The sequence below is a fragment of the Oncorhynchus gorbuscha genome, linkage group LG06 (genome assembly GCF_021184085.1).
Source record: "Oncorhynchus gorbuscha isolate QuinsamMale2020 ecotype Even-year linkage group LG06, OgorEven_v1.0, whole genome shotgun sequence".
In the NCBI taxonomy this organism is placed as follows: Eukaryota; Metazoa; Chordata; class Actinopteri; order Salmoniformes; family Salmonidae; genus Oncorhynchus; species Oncorhynchus gorbuscha.
This window is the reverse complement of record NC_060178.1, coordinates 55,294,046-55,312,781: the sequence shown is the minus strand read 5'-3', so window position 1 is coordinate 55,312,781 and position 18,736 is coordinate 55,294,046. Positions and strand designations below refer to the sequence as shown.

General features: G+C 42.9%; 1 protein-coding gene across 3 annotated transcripts in view; it reads right to left on the bottom strand.

Annotated features, from left to right (window-relative positions):
- Positions 1-10,955: 10,955 nt before the first annotated feature.
- LOC124038103 (myopalladin-like) overlaps positions 10,956-18,736 on the bottom strand; it is a 54,272-nt gene continuing 46,491 nt past the window's right edge. The window contains exons 14-20 of one of the 3 annotated variants that reach the window (XM_046353570.1): positions 16,062-16,211; positions 15,889-15,971; positions 13,498-13,627; positions 13,107-13,314; positions 12,659-12,824; positions 12,282-12,415; positions 10,956-12,130 (exon numbers count right to left, since the gene is read on the bottom strand). In XM_046353570.1, the coding sequence (XP_046209526.1) occupies positions 12,081-12,130; positions 12,282-12,415; positions 12,659-12,824; positions 13,107-13,314; positions 13,498-13,627; positions 15,889-15,971; positions 16,062-16,211 (921 nt within the window). In that variant the 3' untranslated portion in view covers positions 10,956-12,080. Of the gene's footprint in view, positions 12,131-12,281; positions 12,416-12,658; positions 12,825-13,106; positions 13,315-13,497; positions 13,628-15,888; positions 15,972-16,061; positions 16,212-16,303; positions 16,405-18,736 lie in introns of those variants that run through there. The other 2 variants (XR_006839303.1, XR_006839304.1) reach the window with 2 other exon arrangements.

The following is an 18,736-nucleotide window of genomic DNA, read 5'->3' as shown; positions in this document are numbered from 1 at the left end:
GCAAATTTAGTGAAAAATAGCTAGCTAAAAGTTAAGTTAAGTTAGCTAGCTAAAATCCGGTGGCCTCCCCTCAATCTTAGCTAGCCAAAGTTATAGTTGTCTAGCAATCTGGGGACATCAAAATTATGACAAAAGGTTTTCCTATTAGTTATTTGCCTTGTATTTCCAAGCCACTATTACAGTACTTTTGATGAAAATCTTCATCAGCGCTCATTGACGATGCATTGAGTAGAATGCTCGGTATGGCATTAGTCCAAAACAAATGTTCAAAACCATATTGTGAAGAAACATGCAACCCATTCATATTTTTTTTTAAATTTAATCTCATGAGACGTGAAAACATGTTTTTTATTCAGTTGAACATGTGTTCTTCATGACAAAAAGTAAAATGATGTGAAGAAAAATCTCGCCAAGTTACACTACCAAAGGGGACTCACTTCGTGGAACGACCCAGTTAACTCGCTGTAAATACACTATCGGCCAGAACAACTTTTTCAGTTGCGCTCCTTTGCAAGACAAACAAAATATGAAGAACATATTGGCTACCTGTGTCAGTGGATTCGTCCATTATTATGCATGTACTTTTTCATTGTTTGATTCCAGACGTGGTCTATTGCGCATTTTTGTTTGTAGTAAATAGTGGCGACCCGTCATTCAGGGCAGAGCCACACCTGTTTTGAGCACCACATTTTTAGTACAAAAAAGTAACAATTATTATTATATATATATTTTTGTAGGCTTTGCCTGTTTTGAATGTTATTTTGGCATTAATACCAGTCACATATCAATTTGCAAACAATGTAAAAAAATATATATCATTGCGTTAATAAAGCAGCATACAAACATGGTCTCTTTTTTTGTTTTCTTAGATAAGGTAGCTCCAAAATGCAGGTGTTTCAGCCTAGCTCAGTGCTTTCTGTGGTGGTGGGACAAGCCAGCAGAAAATACGCTCATTGTCTTAGTCTTAATTATGGATTGCCTCTTATGCGCTTGTCATCCACTTACGGCATAGTTTGTACATATCAATTGTCAGTAGAAACCACATTTCTTTAATTAAGCAAGACAGCCATATCAGCTATGTTTTTATAAATGTCAGTAAATGAGGCTGAATGAACTGTTTCACTGTCAGACAAGGCTCCGCTGATAGCTAGGTGTTGCAGTGGTATAGTGCAATTAATGTATTGTTTAGTGTTGTGTAGTGGCTTTGCTGGCAAGCATCCCATTTTATATTTATTATTTCCAGATTTGGAAACCAGAGACTTGTTTCCATCAGATTGACTTGCTGCAGATATGTGATGATAAAAATAGATTTTGCAGTAAATTTCCATGTACCGAATAAAAGATACATATTAAATGAGTTCCATAGCATTTTCAACTCAACTGATCAACAGCGCTATTGGCTAGAGGTAGAGCACACCTACACAGAGTACAAAACATTAGAAAAACCATCCTAAAATTTAGTTGCACCCAATTTTGACCTCAGAACAGTCTCAATTAGTCAGGGCATGGACTTTAGAAGGCGTCAAAAGCTTTCCACTGGGATCCTGACCTTTGTTGACTCCAATGCTTCCCGCATTTGTGTCAGGTTGGCTGGATGTCCTTTGAGTGGTGGACCATTCTTGATACACAGGGGAATCTGTTTAGCATGAAAAACCCAGAAGCGTTGCCGTTCTTGACACACTGACTCGCCTGGCACCTACTACCACACCCTTTTCAGAGGCACTTAAACCTTTTGTCTTGCCCATTCACCCTCTGAATGGCACACATACACAGGCCATAGCTGTGTTCAAATACCCATACTAACATACTGTATACTTAATGAGTATATACTATTAGTACATTTTAGTATACTGTAAATGAAACGTATTGTTGGGGCGGCAGGGTAGCCTCGTGGTTAGAGCGTTGGACTAGTAACCGCAAGTTCAAACCCCCGAGCTGACAAGATACAAATCTGTCGTAGGCCGTCATTGAAAATAAGAATTTGTTCTTAACTGACTTGCCTAGTAAAATAAAGGTAAAATTAAATTAAATAAAAAGGTTGAGCTTACTAAAGCTTCGCCTGTCTACCAGAAGTTGATGCTGTTGCTATGCAACCTCTTGCTAGCTTGTTAGCATAACAAATGACTAGCTAAACATTTTACGATTTCAGTTGTGTTCATAAATTCAATCTTGAGTGCCAGAGTGCGCTCTGGACGTTTGTAAATCCAGAGCATTGTCAGCAGTGGTGGAAAAAGTACCCAATTGTCCTACTTGTGTTAAAGTAAAGATACCTTAATAGAAAATTACTCAAGTAAAAGCAAAGTGAAAGTCACCCAGTAAAATACTACTTGAGTAAAAGTCTAAAAGTTGGTTTTACATTTTAAGTATCAAAAGTAAAAGTATAAATAATTTAATATTCCTTATATTAAGCAGACCAGACTGAATTATTTTCTTGTTTTTTTAATTTACTGATAGCCAGGGGAACTCTCCAACACTCAGACATCATTTACAAGTAAAGTGTTTGTGTTTAGTTAGTCCGCCAGATCAGAGGCAATAGGGATGTTCTCTTTAATAAGTGCGTGAATGTGACAATTTTCCTTTCCTGCTAAGCATTCAAAATGCAAGAGTACTTTTAGGTGTCAGAGAAAATGTTTGTAGTAAAAAGTACATTATTTCATTGAGGAATGTAGTGAAGTGAAAGTTAAAGTGAAAAATATAAATATTAAAAAAGTATTACTTAAGTATTTTTACTGAAGTACTTTACACCACTGATTGTCAGATTGTCCGATCATAAATTCTGAGCGTTTCAGAGCGCAGAGCAGGATTGATCCGAGCCTTCAAGGCAGTCAAGCACCCAAGCTAACTGGCTAACGTTGGCTAGCTATACTTCCAGGCAGAAATGAGACTGAGAGAACACCTCACTCTGACCATTTTACACACCCTAGCAGAGCTGGTTAGGCTGTTTTCATGTTATCTAGAGCATTGGTGACTGTAACTGTGCTGCTGGCAACAACATAATTACTTTTTTTTTGCTGACATTTACGGTCATATTCAACCGGTGTTGAGCATTCCTGCAAACTGGTGAGGGCCCAAAAAGGTGACTTTTTTTGCACTGAACATGCAAATAAATCCCTGCTAGGGGGAAATGCAGGTTAACTAATTAAACAAAGAATATGATCTACATGATCAGTCTCTGTGTGTAAAATAAAAAAGTGGTTAAGTAGTCCTATTTTGAGATGTGAGATATTATAATCTCTTTCAACAATGACAGGAATGGAGGAGGTCTTTTCTCCAGTGAGATTGCTAAGCGAACACCGCCATGTTTAGGCCGGCTAACAGCCTGCTGCCTGGCCTGCACCCTCTCTCATTTAGTTTCCAGTTGTCCAATGTATTCTAAGTCAATGTAGTGACCCGTAGTCCTACATAATTGAAGATCATCCCATAATTTCAGATAATTCTTAAATGATATACTAATTTAAGACATTACACATTTCCTTAAATTAGATAACAAGGAAGGGATTTCCAACACAGTATTAGTCTGTACATCACTTCAACTTGATATCCTTACAAGGTAATATAGTAAAAATTAAGCAAACGCAAATGCAACAACAAACTGTGTTGAATCAAATCATACCTTTGAAAAACGAGCAGCATCCACCACGTTGTTTCTGAACCTGTCTCCAGCCGCTTGATCTCGGTTGGGAAAAGGCTCATAGGGGTTGGGTTAAATGCAGAAGACACATTTCAGTTGAATGCATTCAGTTGTACAACTGACTAGGTATCCCCCTTTCCCTTCCTTCATTTGTGGTAAGTTTGCAGATGCTGTCAAAGGAGCCTTGGTGGAAGAGGGACTGGGGGTTGTAGACAGTGCGGATGGCCCTAGTAATGTATGGAGGAGAGCCACAGAACCCCTGGTTCACCCAGGAACGTTTTCCCAGGCTGTGCAACTCACCTGTCCACTGAAATGGTTCTCCGACTGGTTGTTGAAGTGCTACATTGGTGCCTGGTTGGGATCGCCTTGCTCTCTATACTCCGATATGGGATATTATTACTGTAGGTTCTCAAGCAACATGATAGTGAGGCAAGACCAGTCTAGCAAGGTTGTTAACCATCACCTGTTGGTGGGATCATTTAAAAAAAGGGCCGATGACATAGGCAGGGAAGAGAGAGGAGCTGGTGCCTTCTTGTGTGCCATAAACTGCTCAGTTTAACATTAAATATATGAGACACACTGCACATTCTTTTTAAAAAGGCAGCATATTAAACAGAGTTATTCGAATTGGGCACTTCGCTCAAATTCATTTTCTTCAGCCATGGGGGTGCTGAGAAAATGTTTTTGATCATTTGTTTGGCCGTGCCTGATGTTACTACAAACCTACAGGAAAAATAGGTAAAATTAAAAAGTACATGTCTTCATTCGAAAATGTGAGAGTAATGCTGATAAATCACTTTTAACAACCTGCTAACCACTCAGTCATTCAGCATGACAACAAACTCCTATTAAACATTTACATTTAACATTTACATTTAAGTCATTTAGCAGACGCTCTTATCCAGAGCGACTTACAAATTGGTGCATTCACCTTATGACATCCAGTGGAACAGCCACTTTACAATAGTGCATCTAAATATTTTAAGGGGGGGAGGGGGGATGAGAAGGATTACTTTATCCTATCCTAAGTATTCCTTAAAGAGGTGGGGTTTCAGGTGTCTCCGGAAGGTGGTGATTGACTCCGCTGTCCTGGCGTCGTGAGGGAGTTTGTTCCACCATTGGGGAGCCAGAGCAGCGAACAGTTTTGACTGGGCTGAGCGGGAACTGTACTTCCTCAGTGGTAGGGAGACGAGCAGGCCAGAGGTGGATGAACGCAGTGCCCTTATTTGGGTGTAGGGCCTGATCAGAGCCTGGAGGTACTGAGGTGCCGTTCCCCTCACAGCTCCGTAGGCAAGCACCATGGTCTTGTAGCGGATGCGAGCTTCAACTGGAAGCCAGTGGAGAGAGCGGAGGAGCGGGGTGACGTGAGAGAACTTGGGAAGGTTGAACACTAGACGGGCTGCGGCGTTCTGGATGAGTTGTAGGGGTTTAATGGCACAGGCAGGGAGCCCAGCCAACAGCGAGTTGCAGTAATCCAGACGGGAGATGACAAGTGCCTGGATTAGGACCTGCGCCGCTTCCTGTGTGAGGCAGGGTCGTACTCTGCGGATGTTGTAGAGCATGAACCTACAGGAACGGGCCACCGCCTTGATGTTAGTTGAGAACGACAGGGTGTTGTCCAGTATCACGCCAAGGTTCTTAGCGCTCTGGGAGGAAGACACAATGGAGTTGTCAACCGTGATGTCGAGATCATGGAACGGGCAATCCTTCCCCGGGAGGAAGAGCAGCTCCGTCTTGCCGAAGTTCAGCTTGAGGTGGTGATCCGTCATCCACACTGATATGTCTGCCAGACATGCAGAGATGCGATTCGCCACCTGGTCATCAGAAGGGGGAAAGGAGAAGATTAATTGTGTGTCGTCTGCATAGCAATGATAGGAGAGACCATGTGAGGTTATGACAGAGCCAAGTGACTTGGTGTATAGCGAGAATAGGAGAGGGCCTAGAACAGAGCCCGGGGGACACCAGTGGTGAGAGCGCGTGGTGAGGAGACAGATTCTCGCCACGCCACCTGGTAGGAGCGACCTGTCAGGTAGGACGCAATCCAAGCGTGGGCCGCGCCGGAGATGCCCAACTCGGAGAGGGTGGAGAGGAGGATCTGATGGTTCACAGTATCGAAGGCAGCCGATAGGTCTAGAAGGATGAGAGCAGAGGAGAGAGAGTTAGCTTTAGCGGTGCGGAGCGCCTCCGTGATACAGAGAAGAGCAGTCTCAGTTGAATGACTAGTCTTGAAACCTGACTGATTTGGATCAAGAAGGTCATTCTGAGAGAGATAGCGGGAGAGCTGACCAAGGACGGCACGTTCAAGAGTTTTGGAGAGAAAAGAAAGAAGGGATACTGGTCTGTAGTTGTTGACATCGGAGGGATCGAGTGTAGGTTTTTTCAGAAGGGGTGCAACTCTCGCTCTCTTGAAGACGGAAGGGACGTAGCCAGCGGTCAGGGATAAGTTGATGAGCGAGGTGAGGTAAGGGAGAAGGTCTCCGGAAATGGTCTGGAGAAGAGAGGAGGGGATAGGGTCGAGCGGGCAGGTTGTTGGGCGGCCGGCCGTCACAAGACGCGAGATTTCATCTGGAGAGAGAGGGGAGAAAGAGGTCAGAGCACAGGCTAGGGCAGTGTGAGCAGAACCAGCAGTGTCGTTTGACTTAGCAAACGAGGATCGGATGTCGTCGACCTTCTTTTCAAAATGGTTGACGAAGTCATCTGCAACATGTTACATTGCCAACTGTTAAACGCTTGTGGTGGAATCAATCAGAATATAACTGCAAGAGTTCCTCTGATCTTCTGCCCGAAGACCTGTAGTATAATAGACCCTGGCCATGTAATTTGCATATACTAATACATGTATGCTGATTGATTGCAGTTGAAGGCACATATAGAGTACAATTGAATGCAAAGGATGTGACACACTCAGATGAAATAATACATAAAATCAAACCATCTTCACTCTGGCTTGGTTAATGTGTAATGACAAGCTACTCTGAAGACACTCTGTATCATCAAATAATTAATTGTTTATTAAATGAACTCATTGAGTTAGAATAAAATGTATTTTGACAATGAATATAGACTAGGGCTAGGCATACACTTACAGTATGTGCATACTGCACCATAAAAGAGTGGGCCACCAACAAAAATGTTATCAATGGAGCACGTGCATCCTATGACATTTTCACATGCACATCTATTGATTTATATGATATATATGTAGGAGTCAATGAATGCCATTCCATGAGAATGCAACATTACTTTTCTAAACATAATGGTAAGCTATACAAGTCTCATAACAACAGAAACATAAACAGTAGAGTCATAGGTCCCATGTTTTGGTGTATGGTAAGAATTGTTTTTGTATTTATCTCAATCTCTAAGGGTAGGCTATATATCATTAGTTGAAATTACTGGAAGTCTTACAGACTGTGGCTTTTAAAGGGGCAATCTGCAATTCAAACAAAGGACTAGATTCAATCCGGACGAGGAAGATCCGCCTTATAGGGTGATTGAAATGTAGAGGTAATGTCCGATTGAGCCGACATATGCAACGTTTACCGTGAATGCAATCCCTGCGAACATGGGAACATTGCCTTCAAATTTCAAACGCGATATAGTGTGGATCTTCCAGGGTCCGGTCTGAATCTACACCAAAGTGGTCACCCCCCGGCTGCTGTTGTTTCGGTAAACAGCTGAGGGATGGGGGTGGAGAAATGTAACTACTCTCAAATTCATAGACCGAGCTATTTATGCAAGGACTGACTATTATTTTCCCCTAATCCTACCACCCCTCCCCTAATTGGAGAAAACTGATTGACAAAAACACTTAGGCTTCTACACCCAGCTTATACATAGTATATACAGTGCCTTGCGAAAGTATTCGGCCCCCTTGAACTTTGCGACCTTTTGCCACATTTCAGACTTCAAACATAAAGATATAAAATTGTAAACTTTTTAACAAATCAAAAACTGAAAAATTGGGCGTGCAAAATTATTCAGCCCCTTTACTTTCAGTGCAGCAAACTCTCTCCAGAAGTTCAGTGAGGATCTCTGAATGATCCAATGTTGACCTAAATGACTAATGATGATAAATACAATCCACCTGTGTGTAATCAAGTCTCCGTATAAATGCACCCGCACTGTGATAGTCTCAAAGGTCCGTTAAAAGCGCAGAGAGCATCATGAAGAACAAGGAACACACCAGGCAGGTCCGAGATACTGTTGTGAAGAAGTTTAAAGCCGGATTTGGATACAAAAAGATTTCCCAAGCTTTAAACATCCCAAGGAGCACTGTGCAAGTGATAATATTGAAATGGAAGGAGTATCAGACCACTGCAAATCTACCAAGACCTGGCCGTCCCTCTAAACTTTCAGCTCATACAAGGAGAAGACTGATCAGAGATGCAGCCAAGAGGCCCATGATCACTCTGGATGAACTGCAGAGATCTACAGCTGAGGTGGGAGAGACTGTCCATAGGACAACAATCAGTCGTATATTGCACAAATCTGGCCTTTATGGAAGAGTGGCAAGAAGCAAGCCATTTCTTAAAGATATCCATAAAAAGTGTCATTTACATTTACATTTAAGTCATTTAGCAGACGCTCTTATCCAGAGCGACTTACAAATTGGTGCATTCACCTTATGACATCCAGTGGAACAGCCACTTTACAATAGTGCATGTACATATTTTAAGGGGGGGGAGGGGGGGGGTGAGAAGGATTACTTTATCCTATCCATTTAAAGTTTGCCACAAGCCACCTGGGAGACACACCAAACATGTGGAAGAAGGTGCTCTGGTCAGATGAAACCAAAATTGAACTTTTTGGCAACAATGCAAAACGTTATGTTTGGCGTAAAAGCAACACAGCTCATCACCCTGAACACACCATCTCCACTGTCAAACATGGTGGTGGCAGCATCATGGTTTGGGCCTGTTTTTCTTTAGCAGGGACAGGGAAGATGGTTAAAATTGATGGGAAGATGGATGGAGCCAAACCTTAGATTTTGCAGTGACGTAGTGTAACCATGAGTGACAGAACACTGAGCCAATCACGGCGCAACTAGAGAACATTACCAACCCCTATGCATACAAGCATTTCGCTACACCCGCAATAATATCTGCTAAAAATGTGTATGCGACCCATAACATTTGATTTGGAGCCACCTTCCTCAAGAAAGCAAAAAAGAGACCAAGTTTGTATTCGGATTTATTAACTCTATTATTATTATATTACATTGTTTGCAAAAAGATATGTGAGACGTATTAATGCCAAAATTCAAAAGGCACTCGCACATCTGAGCTATCTTTTGTGCAGGTGCATGGTAAGAGTTGGATAAGATGAGGAAAAAGAAAACTGCACATGAGGCCGATACATAAAGCTTATTAAATATCAGTGATACTATCAAGAGCAGTGTGCAGTTTCCTTTTTCCTCAGACGTATTAATGCCAAATTAACATGCAAAACAGGAACAAAAAAAAGTATTTTTAGCTGCCTCTATGGTACAGTTTTTATTGCTATCTGTACTGTTAGTGTTTTTTTGTTGCACTTTGCCCATTGCTCTTGAACCCTTTGCTTACAGTAGTTCACTTGCTTTTCCAGCTGCTATCAATATGCTCTCCCAACACAACTACGGTGCAAAGGTGTGCATTTACAAATAATGTATTCCTTGTGAAATATTCTGTTTTGTCTGAATATCATGAGAATTTCAATAATATTGTCGAACCAATTATTGATAGAATTTTAAAGATATACAGTACTGTACCAATCATAAGTTTGCACACACCTACTCATTCAATTATTTTTCTTTATTTTTACTATTTTCTACATTGTAGAATAATAGTGAAGACATCAAAACTATGAAATAACACATATGGAGTCATGTAATAACTAAAAAAGTGTTAAATCAGATTATATTTTAGATTCTTCAAAGTAGCCACCCTTTGCCTTGATGACAGCTTTGCACTCTCTTGGTATTCTCTCAACCAGCATCATGAAGAATGCTTTTCCAACAGTCTTGAAGGAGTTCTCACATATGCTGAGAACTTGTTGGCTGATTTTCCTTCACTCTGCACTCCAACTCATCCCAAACTATCTCAATTAGGTTGAGGTCGGGTAATTGTGGAGGCCAGTTCATCTGATGCACTCTCCTTCTTGGTCAAATGGCCCATACACGGCCTGGAGGTTGTTGTTGAAAAACAAATGATAGTCCCACTAAGCACAAACCAGATGGGATGGCATAACACAGAATGCTGTGGTAGCCATGCTGGTTAAGTGTGCCTTGAATTCTAAATAAATCACAGACAGTGTCAACAGCAAAGCACCCCCACACCATCACACTTGCTCCTCCATGCTTCATGGTGGGAACCACACATGCGGATATTATCAGTTCCGCTACTCTGTCTCACAAAGATACGGGGGTTGGAATCCAAAAATCTCAAATTTGGACTCATCAGACCAAAGGACAGATTTCCACTGGTCTAATGTCCATTGCTCGTGTTTCCTGGCCCAAGCAAGTCTCTTCTTCTTATTGGTGTCCTTTAGTAGTGGTTTCTTTGCAGCAATTCGACTATGAGGTCTCCTCTGAACAGTTGATGTGGAGATATGTCTGTTGCTTTAACTCTGTGAAGCATTTACTTGGGCTGCAATCTGCAGAGCAGTTAACTCTAATGAACTTTTCCTCTGAAGCAGAGGTAACTCTGTCTTCCTTTCCTGTGGCGGTCCTCATGAGAGCCAGTTTCATCATAGCGCTTGATGTTTTTTTTGACTGCACTTGAAGAAACTTTCAAAGTTCTTGACATTTTCCAGATTGACTGACCTTCATCTCTTTGCTTATTTGAGCTGTTCTTGCCAAAATATGGACTATTTTACCAAATAGGGCTATCTTCTGTATACCACCCCTACCTTGTCACAACACAACTGATTGGCTCAAATGCATTTAGAAAGAAAGAAAATCCACAAATGTACTTTTAACAGGGCCATCTGTTAATTAAAAGGCATTCCAGGTGACTATCTCATGAAGCTGGTTGAGAGAATGCTAAGAGTGTGCAAAGATGTCATCAAGGCAAAGGGTGGCTACTTTGAACACTTTTTTTGGTGACTACATGATTTAATATGTGTTATTTCATAGTTTGGGAGCCTTCACTATTATTCTAGAAAATAGTAAAAAATAAAGAAAAACCCTTGAATGAGTAGGTGTCCAAAGTTTTGACTGGTACTATATATATACACACAGTTGAAGTCGGAAGTTTACATACACTTAGGTTATGCATTGAGTGCATTAAAACTCGTTTTTCAACCACTCCACAAATTTCTTGTTAACAAACTATAGTTTTGGCAAGTCTGTTAAGACATCTACTTTGTGCATGACAAGTAAATTTTCCAACAATTGTTTACAGACAGATTATTTCAATTATAATACACTGTATCACAATTCCAGTGGGTCAGAAGTTATATTATATTTATCCTATTTAACACATGTACAAGTGTGTACTAATACGCATGTGTGAATTGGAAATGTGTTTTTTGTACATCCCAACTCTCCCTGAGACACCCTCAGAGAGTGGGGTCACGGCCAGGGTCTGCCATTATCACCTTGTTGCTGGAGCAATTAGGGTTAAGTGCCTTGCTCAAGGGTACATTGCAGATATCTCACCTTGTTGGCTTGAGGATTCGAACTAGCAACATTTTAGCTACTGGCTCAACACTCTAACCGTTAGTCTATCCGCCGCCATATCAATCTAACTAATCAAAAATAAATAAAATAATACATCTGATCTATTGGAAGATTATAGTTGACTTAGTGGCACGTGAACTAAGACTTGGCGAGTGTGTCTGTTTTTTTGTGAATCAGATGCTTCAAATGATACAATTCAATAGGAATGGCGGACAAGCAAACACAACAGCATTAGGTTGACAGTTTAAAATCGAACCGTTTTCGTCATTCTAACTTTAATGTATCACTTCAAATGTATCACATAAACCAGATGAAACAAACTGCTCAGATTATAGTCCTGCTCTTCCATCTCTTAATCCTACTAGTCACCACAGATTAGATTGACTAGTAGATTAGACCATTTCAATGGAGAGTCTCTATTTGGGCATGCTTTTTAGTTCAGTACTTGGCTGAATCTGTGTCTAGGAAACCGGCCCTACGAGACTCCAGAGAAGAGTAGTTTGTAGGTTCAAAGGGCCAGTGGTGATTAGGTTGCTGTTGAAGTAGGTTGGCAAAATTCCATACATTTTCCAAAACTTTCAACTAGAATTTCTGAAAAACCTGTGCATTATGGGGAAGTTTACAGACTTTTACAACCCTGTGGCAGAGTGTCTGCTTCTTACACAGCTCATCGCTCTCCAACTGTGCCTCCGTAGGTCAGCTGGAGAACAGGATGGGGCTGTTGTCCGTCGTGGGAAAGGCAGACTTGATGTCTAGGCCTTGGCCAGTCAGTGCTGCATAGCGACTGCCTTACCACGGAGCCTTCTTCATAGGCAGAGGAACATGTTGATGCCACTGGGCTGCAAAGAACAGAGATGGCTCTGGGCATTGTAGTCCATGCATTTGATATCTTGATACACTTAAAACACAATCATTAGCAACTATTGAGTCATTCAAAACTATCACAATAAACACTGTGACAGGTTAAAAGTTGTATTGAATTGAATTTACCATAGATGTCTAGTCTCGCTGTGCATGAAACAATTCCAGCCTCATTCTTTGCTGATACGGTGTACCAGCCAGCATCCTCTTTCCTGGTTGGCTGAATCAGGAGGAAAACATATCCAGTGGCATCCTGGTGTAAGCTAGAATCAAAAAAACATATCTTCAATTAAATGATCACACTAAACTAAATGTATTTATCAACTGTGTTCTAATTAAATGTTTTTGGTGAATAACAAGCATTAATTTTCTAATCTAATCTGGCTGAATTGGAATGTACTCTATGCATGGGTTGTGTGTGTTACCTCTTGTCTACATGAGTTTGAATATAAGTGGGCAGTCAACTTTCTGGTTGGAGGGTGAGAGGTTAGTTCGGGAATATTAACCTGACTCTGGCCTTGGTGTGAGGAATGGTGTCATTGTCTTTCTTCCAGTAGATGACAGGTGGAGGCATGCCCAGCACCCTGCACTCCAGTCGGACAGGGGTGCCCTCTGCGATGCCTATGTTCTGGAGCTTCTCCACAAACTGGGGGACCTGCTTCATCTCTTTTTCTGAATGGGAAAATAAGTTATTCTCTGTCATGTACAATTACTATAATACTTATTAATTGTCATGGCATACGTCACTATACCAACAAATGTATGTTTTTGTCATCACTTATTCAAAACCTATCATTGATTACCTACATTATATAATTGTCACATTCTATACTAACTTTCAATAATAAGTCATCATAAATGCTTCTAAATATTTATTAATAATGTAATACTAATTTGTTACCAAGATGTACACTATTTGGGTTTCATGAAAATACTTGTTCTGAGAACTCTTACCCACAACTCTTAACTCTAGACCGAAGGAGCTCTGTCCTGCTTTGTTGCTGGCAATGCAAGTGTATGTCCCAGCGTCGTCCTGTTTTAGAGGGTCTATGACAAGGGAATGGATTCCATTCTCCCTCACCAGCATCCGGTGGTAGAAGTTTGGGTAGATGGGCCTCCCGTTGATCAGCCACATCAGCTCTGGGTTTGGAAGGCCACTAACCTGGAAAACAGAGAAATACAATAGCACTTCTTGTGAGATGTATACAGTACTATCTATCTTCAAATGCTATCCTGACTTATATTTAGCACAATGTTTTTTTATAGTAAATCTAAAATGTATTAAATGACCATTGCTTAAATCACTCTATTCAGTTATTTTACAGTCCATGGTTATGTCACATACCTTGCAGTCTAATTTACAGACTCTGCCCTCATGAGCCACCATGTCCCCTGGAGCCTGGAGGAAGTGAGGTTGGAAGAAGCGTTCCTGGGTTGGTTCACCCTCTTCCACTTCCTGTATGTGGGCCCGCACCCTGTAGGCATGTAGGGATGTGCAGAACATGTTACAGTACATGTATATTGGCCCGGGTATTGCTGAGATATCTTGTCATCTGCAATCAAATCAAATCAAATTGTCACATACACATGGTTAGCAGATGTTAATGCGAGTGTAGCGAAATGCTTGTGCTTCTAGTTCCGACAATGCAGTAATAACCAACAAGTAATCTAGCTAACAATTCCAAAACTACTACCTTAGAGACACAAGTAAGGGGATAAAGAATATGTACATAAATATATATGAATGAGTGATGGTACAGAGCGGCATAGGCAAGATACAGTAGATGGTATTGAGAGCAGTATATACATATGAGATGAGTATGTAAACAAAGTGGCATAGTTAAAGTGGCTAGTGATACATGTATTACATAAGGATGCAGTAGATGATATAGAGTACAGTATATACGTATACATATGAGATGAATAATGTAGGGTATGTAAACATTATATTAGGTAGCATTGTTTAAAGTGGCTAGTGATATATTTTACATAATTTCCCATCAATTCCCATTATTGGGAAGTGGTGAGTCAGTGTGTTGGCAGCAGCCACTCAATGTTAGTGGTGGCTGTTTAACAGTCTGATGGCCTTGAGATAGAAGCTGTTTTTCAGTCTCTCGGTCCCAGCTTTGATGCACCTGTACTGGCCTCGCCTTCTGGATGATAGCGGGGTGAACAGGCAGTGGCTCAGGTGGTTGTTGTCCTTGATGATCTTTATGGCCTTCCTGTGACATCGGGTGGTGTAGGTGTCCTGGAGGGCAGGTAGTTTGCCCCCGGTGATGCGTTGTGCAGACCTCACTACCCTCTGGAGAGCCTTACGGTTGTAGTCGTTTAGCTCAGTTACCTTAGCTTTCTTGGGAACAGGAATAATGGTGGCCCTCTTGAAGCATGTGGGAACAACAGACTGGGATAGGGATTGATTGAATATGTCCGTAAACACACCAGCCAGCTGGTCTGCGCATGCTCTGAGGGCGCGGCTGGGGATGCCGTCTGGGCCTGCAGCCTTGCGAGGGTTGACACGTTTAAATGTTTTCCTCACGTCGGCTGCAGTGAAGGAGAGTCCGCATGTTTTAGTTGCGAGCCGTGTCAGTGGAACTGTATTGTCCTCAAAGCGGGCAAAAAAGTTATTTAGTCTGCCTGGGAGCAAGACATCCTGGTCCGTGACGGGGCTGGTTTTCTTTTTGTAATCCGTGATTGACTGTAGACCCTGCCACATACCTCTTGTGTCTGAGCCGTTGAATTGAGATTCTACTTTGTCTCTATACTAACGCTTAGCTTGTTTGATTGCCTTGCGGAGGGAATAGTTACACTGTTTGTATTCGGTCATGTTTCCAGTCACCTTGCCCTGATTAAAAGCAGTTTCACGCGAATGCTGCCATCAATCCACGGTTTCTTGTTTGGGAATGTTTTAATCGTTGCTGTGGAAACGACATCTTCAACGCACGTTCTAATGAACTCGCACACCGAATCAGCGTATTCGTCAATGTTGTTGTCTGACGCAATACGGAACATATCCCAGTCCACGTGATGGAAGCAGTCTTGGAGTGTGGAATCAGATTGGTCGGACCAGCGTTGAACAGACCTCAGCGCGGGAGCTTCTTGTTTTAGTTTCTGTCTGTAGGCAGGGATCAACAAAATGGAGTCGTGGTCAGCTTTTCTGAAAGGAGAGCGGGGCAGGGCCTTATATGCGTCGCGGAAGTTGGAATAGCAATGATCCAAGGTTTTTCCAGCCCTGGTTGCGCAATCGATATGCTGATAAAATTTAGTGAGTCTTGTTTTCAGATTAGCCTTGTTAAAATCCCCAGCTACAATGAATGCAGCCTCCGGATATATGGATTCCAGTTTGCAAAGAGTCAAATAAAGTTCGTTCAGAGCCATCGATGTGTCTGCTTGGGGGGGAATTTATACGGCTGTGATTATAATCGAAGAGAATTCCCTTGGTAGATAATGCGGTCGACATTTTATTGTGAGGAATTCTAAATCAGGTGAACAGAGGCAAATGAGATTAGTGTTGCTATCATAGGGATAAAACTCTGATTGGTTTATCTCTATATGGGTTTATGGTTGCTATGAGTGTGTGTGTCTGTTCAACAGTAGTCTGGGCAATATCTACATCTGCGATCTTACTGTTCGTAACCTCTACAAACAACAGTAGGAGCTGAAATCATGCTGGCTCTCCATGCTGAGGGTTCTTCTTGCCTCTGCAGATCACAATGCACAGTCAGTCAGTCCTTCTCACCTCTGAGAGTGAATCATAGGTGTCATTCGGTTTCGGAGAGGACCTGTTTGGATGATCAAATGACCGGAGCAGCTGATTCGTCCCTGGTGATCATCAATTAATTCATTAGCAAATCAGATTTGGCAAAGGGGAAAGTTGTATAAGAGTGAAACAATTACAGGAGGTTATGTTACCTGGGGGTTAGCTGCCAGGACAGTGTAGTTGCCATCATCGTCGTTATTGGTGACCTCTATGTGTAGGGCACAGGTTCCGTCCCCCTCTCGTATCTTCTTATAATGATAATTTTTTCTCAAGATCTGCTTGCCATCCTTGAACCAGTAAACCTGAAATGGGTTGAAGACCGAGGAAGATTTCTAACAAATGTTGAGTACATGTCCACTCACTGTATGGTGAACATACAGATGAACTGCCATACCTAAATCCAGATCCCGGACGACCCCCCAAACATAATACAACAGAGAGACCCAATCAAGCAGAGCACTCTGTCCTTCCTCCCTGGCATTGGCAGATAAAATCCTGACAGGATCACATACACATACAAAAAATCTTTGTTATCACTATACTATTGTCATGTTTTGTCATTTATTATCTTGTCTTGTCCCTGTGCTTCCCATTCTATTCGTTTCCCTCTGCTGGTCTTATTAGGTTCTTTCCCTCTTTCTATCCCTCTCTCTCCCCCTCCCTCTCTCACTCTCTCGCTCTCTCTTCTCTCTATCGTTCCGTTCCTGCTCCCAGCTGTTCCTATTCCCCTAATCAATCATTTAGTCTTCCCACACCTGTTCCCGATCCTTTCCCCTGATTAGAGTCCCTATTTCTTCCTTTGTGTTCCGTTCCTGTCCTGTCGGTTCCTTGTCTAGAATTCACCGTGCTGTGTTTGTATATCGCCCTGTCGTGTCGTGTTTTCCTCAGATGCTGCGTGGTGAGCAGGTGTCTGAGTCTGTCTGGTTCAAGTGCCTTCCCGAGGCAACCTGCTGTTCACCTGCTGTTCAAGATCGAGTCTCCAGTTTGTCCTCGTCATCTCGAGTGAAAGTTGTGTTTTTGTTTGTATTTACTTTACTGGATTAAAGACTCTGTTTTCGCCAAGTCGCTTTTGGGTCCTCTTTCACCTGCATGACAGAAGGAACCGACCAAGGAATGGACCCAGCGACTTCAGACGCTCGTTACACTGCCGTCGAGATCCAAGGAGCCATGCTCGGCAGACACGAGCAGGAATTGTCTGCTGCTCGCCATGCCGTGGAGAACCTGGCCGCTCAGGTTTCCGACCTCTCTGGACAGTTCCAGAGTCTACGTCTCGTGCCACCTGTTACTTCCTGGCCTGCCGAGCCTCCAGAACCTAGGGTTAATAACCCACCTTGCTACTCCGGGCAGCCCACTGAGTGCCGCTCCTTTCTCACGCAGTGTGAGATTGTGTTCTCTCTCCAACCCAACACATACTCTAGAGAGAGCTCGGGTTGCTTACGTCATTTCACTCCTTACTGGCCGGGCTCGAGAATGGGGCACAGCTATCTGGGAGGCAAGGGCTGATTGCTCTAACAAGTTCCAGAACTTTAAAGAGGAGATGATTCGGGTTTTTGACCGTTCAGTTTTTGGTAGGGAGGCTTCTAGGGCCCTGGCTTCCTTATGCCAAGGTGAACGGTCCATAACGGATTATTCTATTGAGTTTCGCACTCTTGCTGCCTCTAGTGAGTGGAACGAGCCGGCGCTGCTCGCTCGTTTTCTGGAGGGACTCCACGCAGTGGTTAAGGATGAGATTCTCTCCCGGGAGGTTCCTTCAGATGTGGACTCTTTGATTGCTCTCGCCATCCGCATAGAACGACGGGTAGATCTTCGTCACCGGGCTCGTGGAAGAGAGCTCGCATCAACGGTGTTTCCCTGCTCCGCATCGCAACCATCTCCCTCCTCTGGCTCAGAGTCTGAGCCCATGCAGCTGGGAGGGATTCGCATCTCGACTAAGGAGAGGGAACGGAGGATCACCAACCGCCTGTGCCTCTATTGCGGAGTTGCTGGACATTTTGTTAATTCATGTCCAGTAAAAGCCAGAGCTCATCTGTAAGCGGAGGGCTACAGGTGAGCGCAACTACTCAAGTCTCTCCATCAAGATCCTGTACTACTTTGTCGGTCCATCTACGCTGGACCGGTTCGGGTGCTACATGTAGTGCCTTGATAGACTCTGGGGCTGAGGGTTGTTTCATGGACGAAGCATGGGTTCGGAAACATGACATTCCTTTCAGAGAGTTAGATAAGCCTACGCCCATGTTCGCCTTAGATGGTAGTCATCTTCCCAGTATCAGATTTGAGACACTACCTTTAACCCTCACAGTATCTGGTAACCACAGTGAGACTATTTCTTTTTTGATTTTTCGTTCACCGTTTACACCTGTTGTTTTGGGTCATCCCTGGCTAGTATGTCATAATCCTTCTATTAATTGGTCTAGTAATTCTATCCTATCCTGGAACGTTTCTTGTCATGTGAAGTGTTTAATGTCTGCCATCCCTCCCGTTTCTTCTGTCCCTACTTCTCAGGAGGAACCTGGCGATTTGACAGGAGTGCCGGAGGAATATCATGATCTGCGCACGGTCTTCAGTCGGTCCCGAGCCAACTCCCCTCCTCCTCACCGGTCGTATGATTGTAGTATTGATTTCCTCCCGGGGACCACTCCTCCTCGGGGTAGACTATACTCTCTGTCGGCTCCCGAACGTAAGGCTCTCGAGGATTATTTGTCTGTGTCTCTTGACGCCGGTACCATAGTGCCTTCTTCCTCTCCGGCCGGGGCGGGGTTCTTTTTTGTTAAGAAGAAGGACGGTACTCTGCGCCCCTGCGTGGATTATCGAGGGCTGAATGACATAA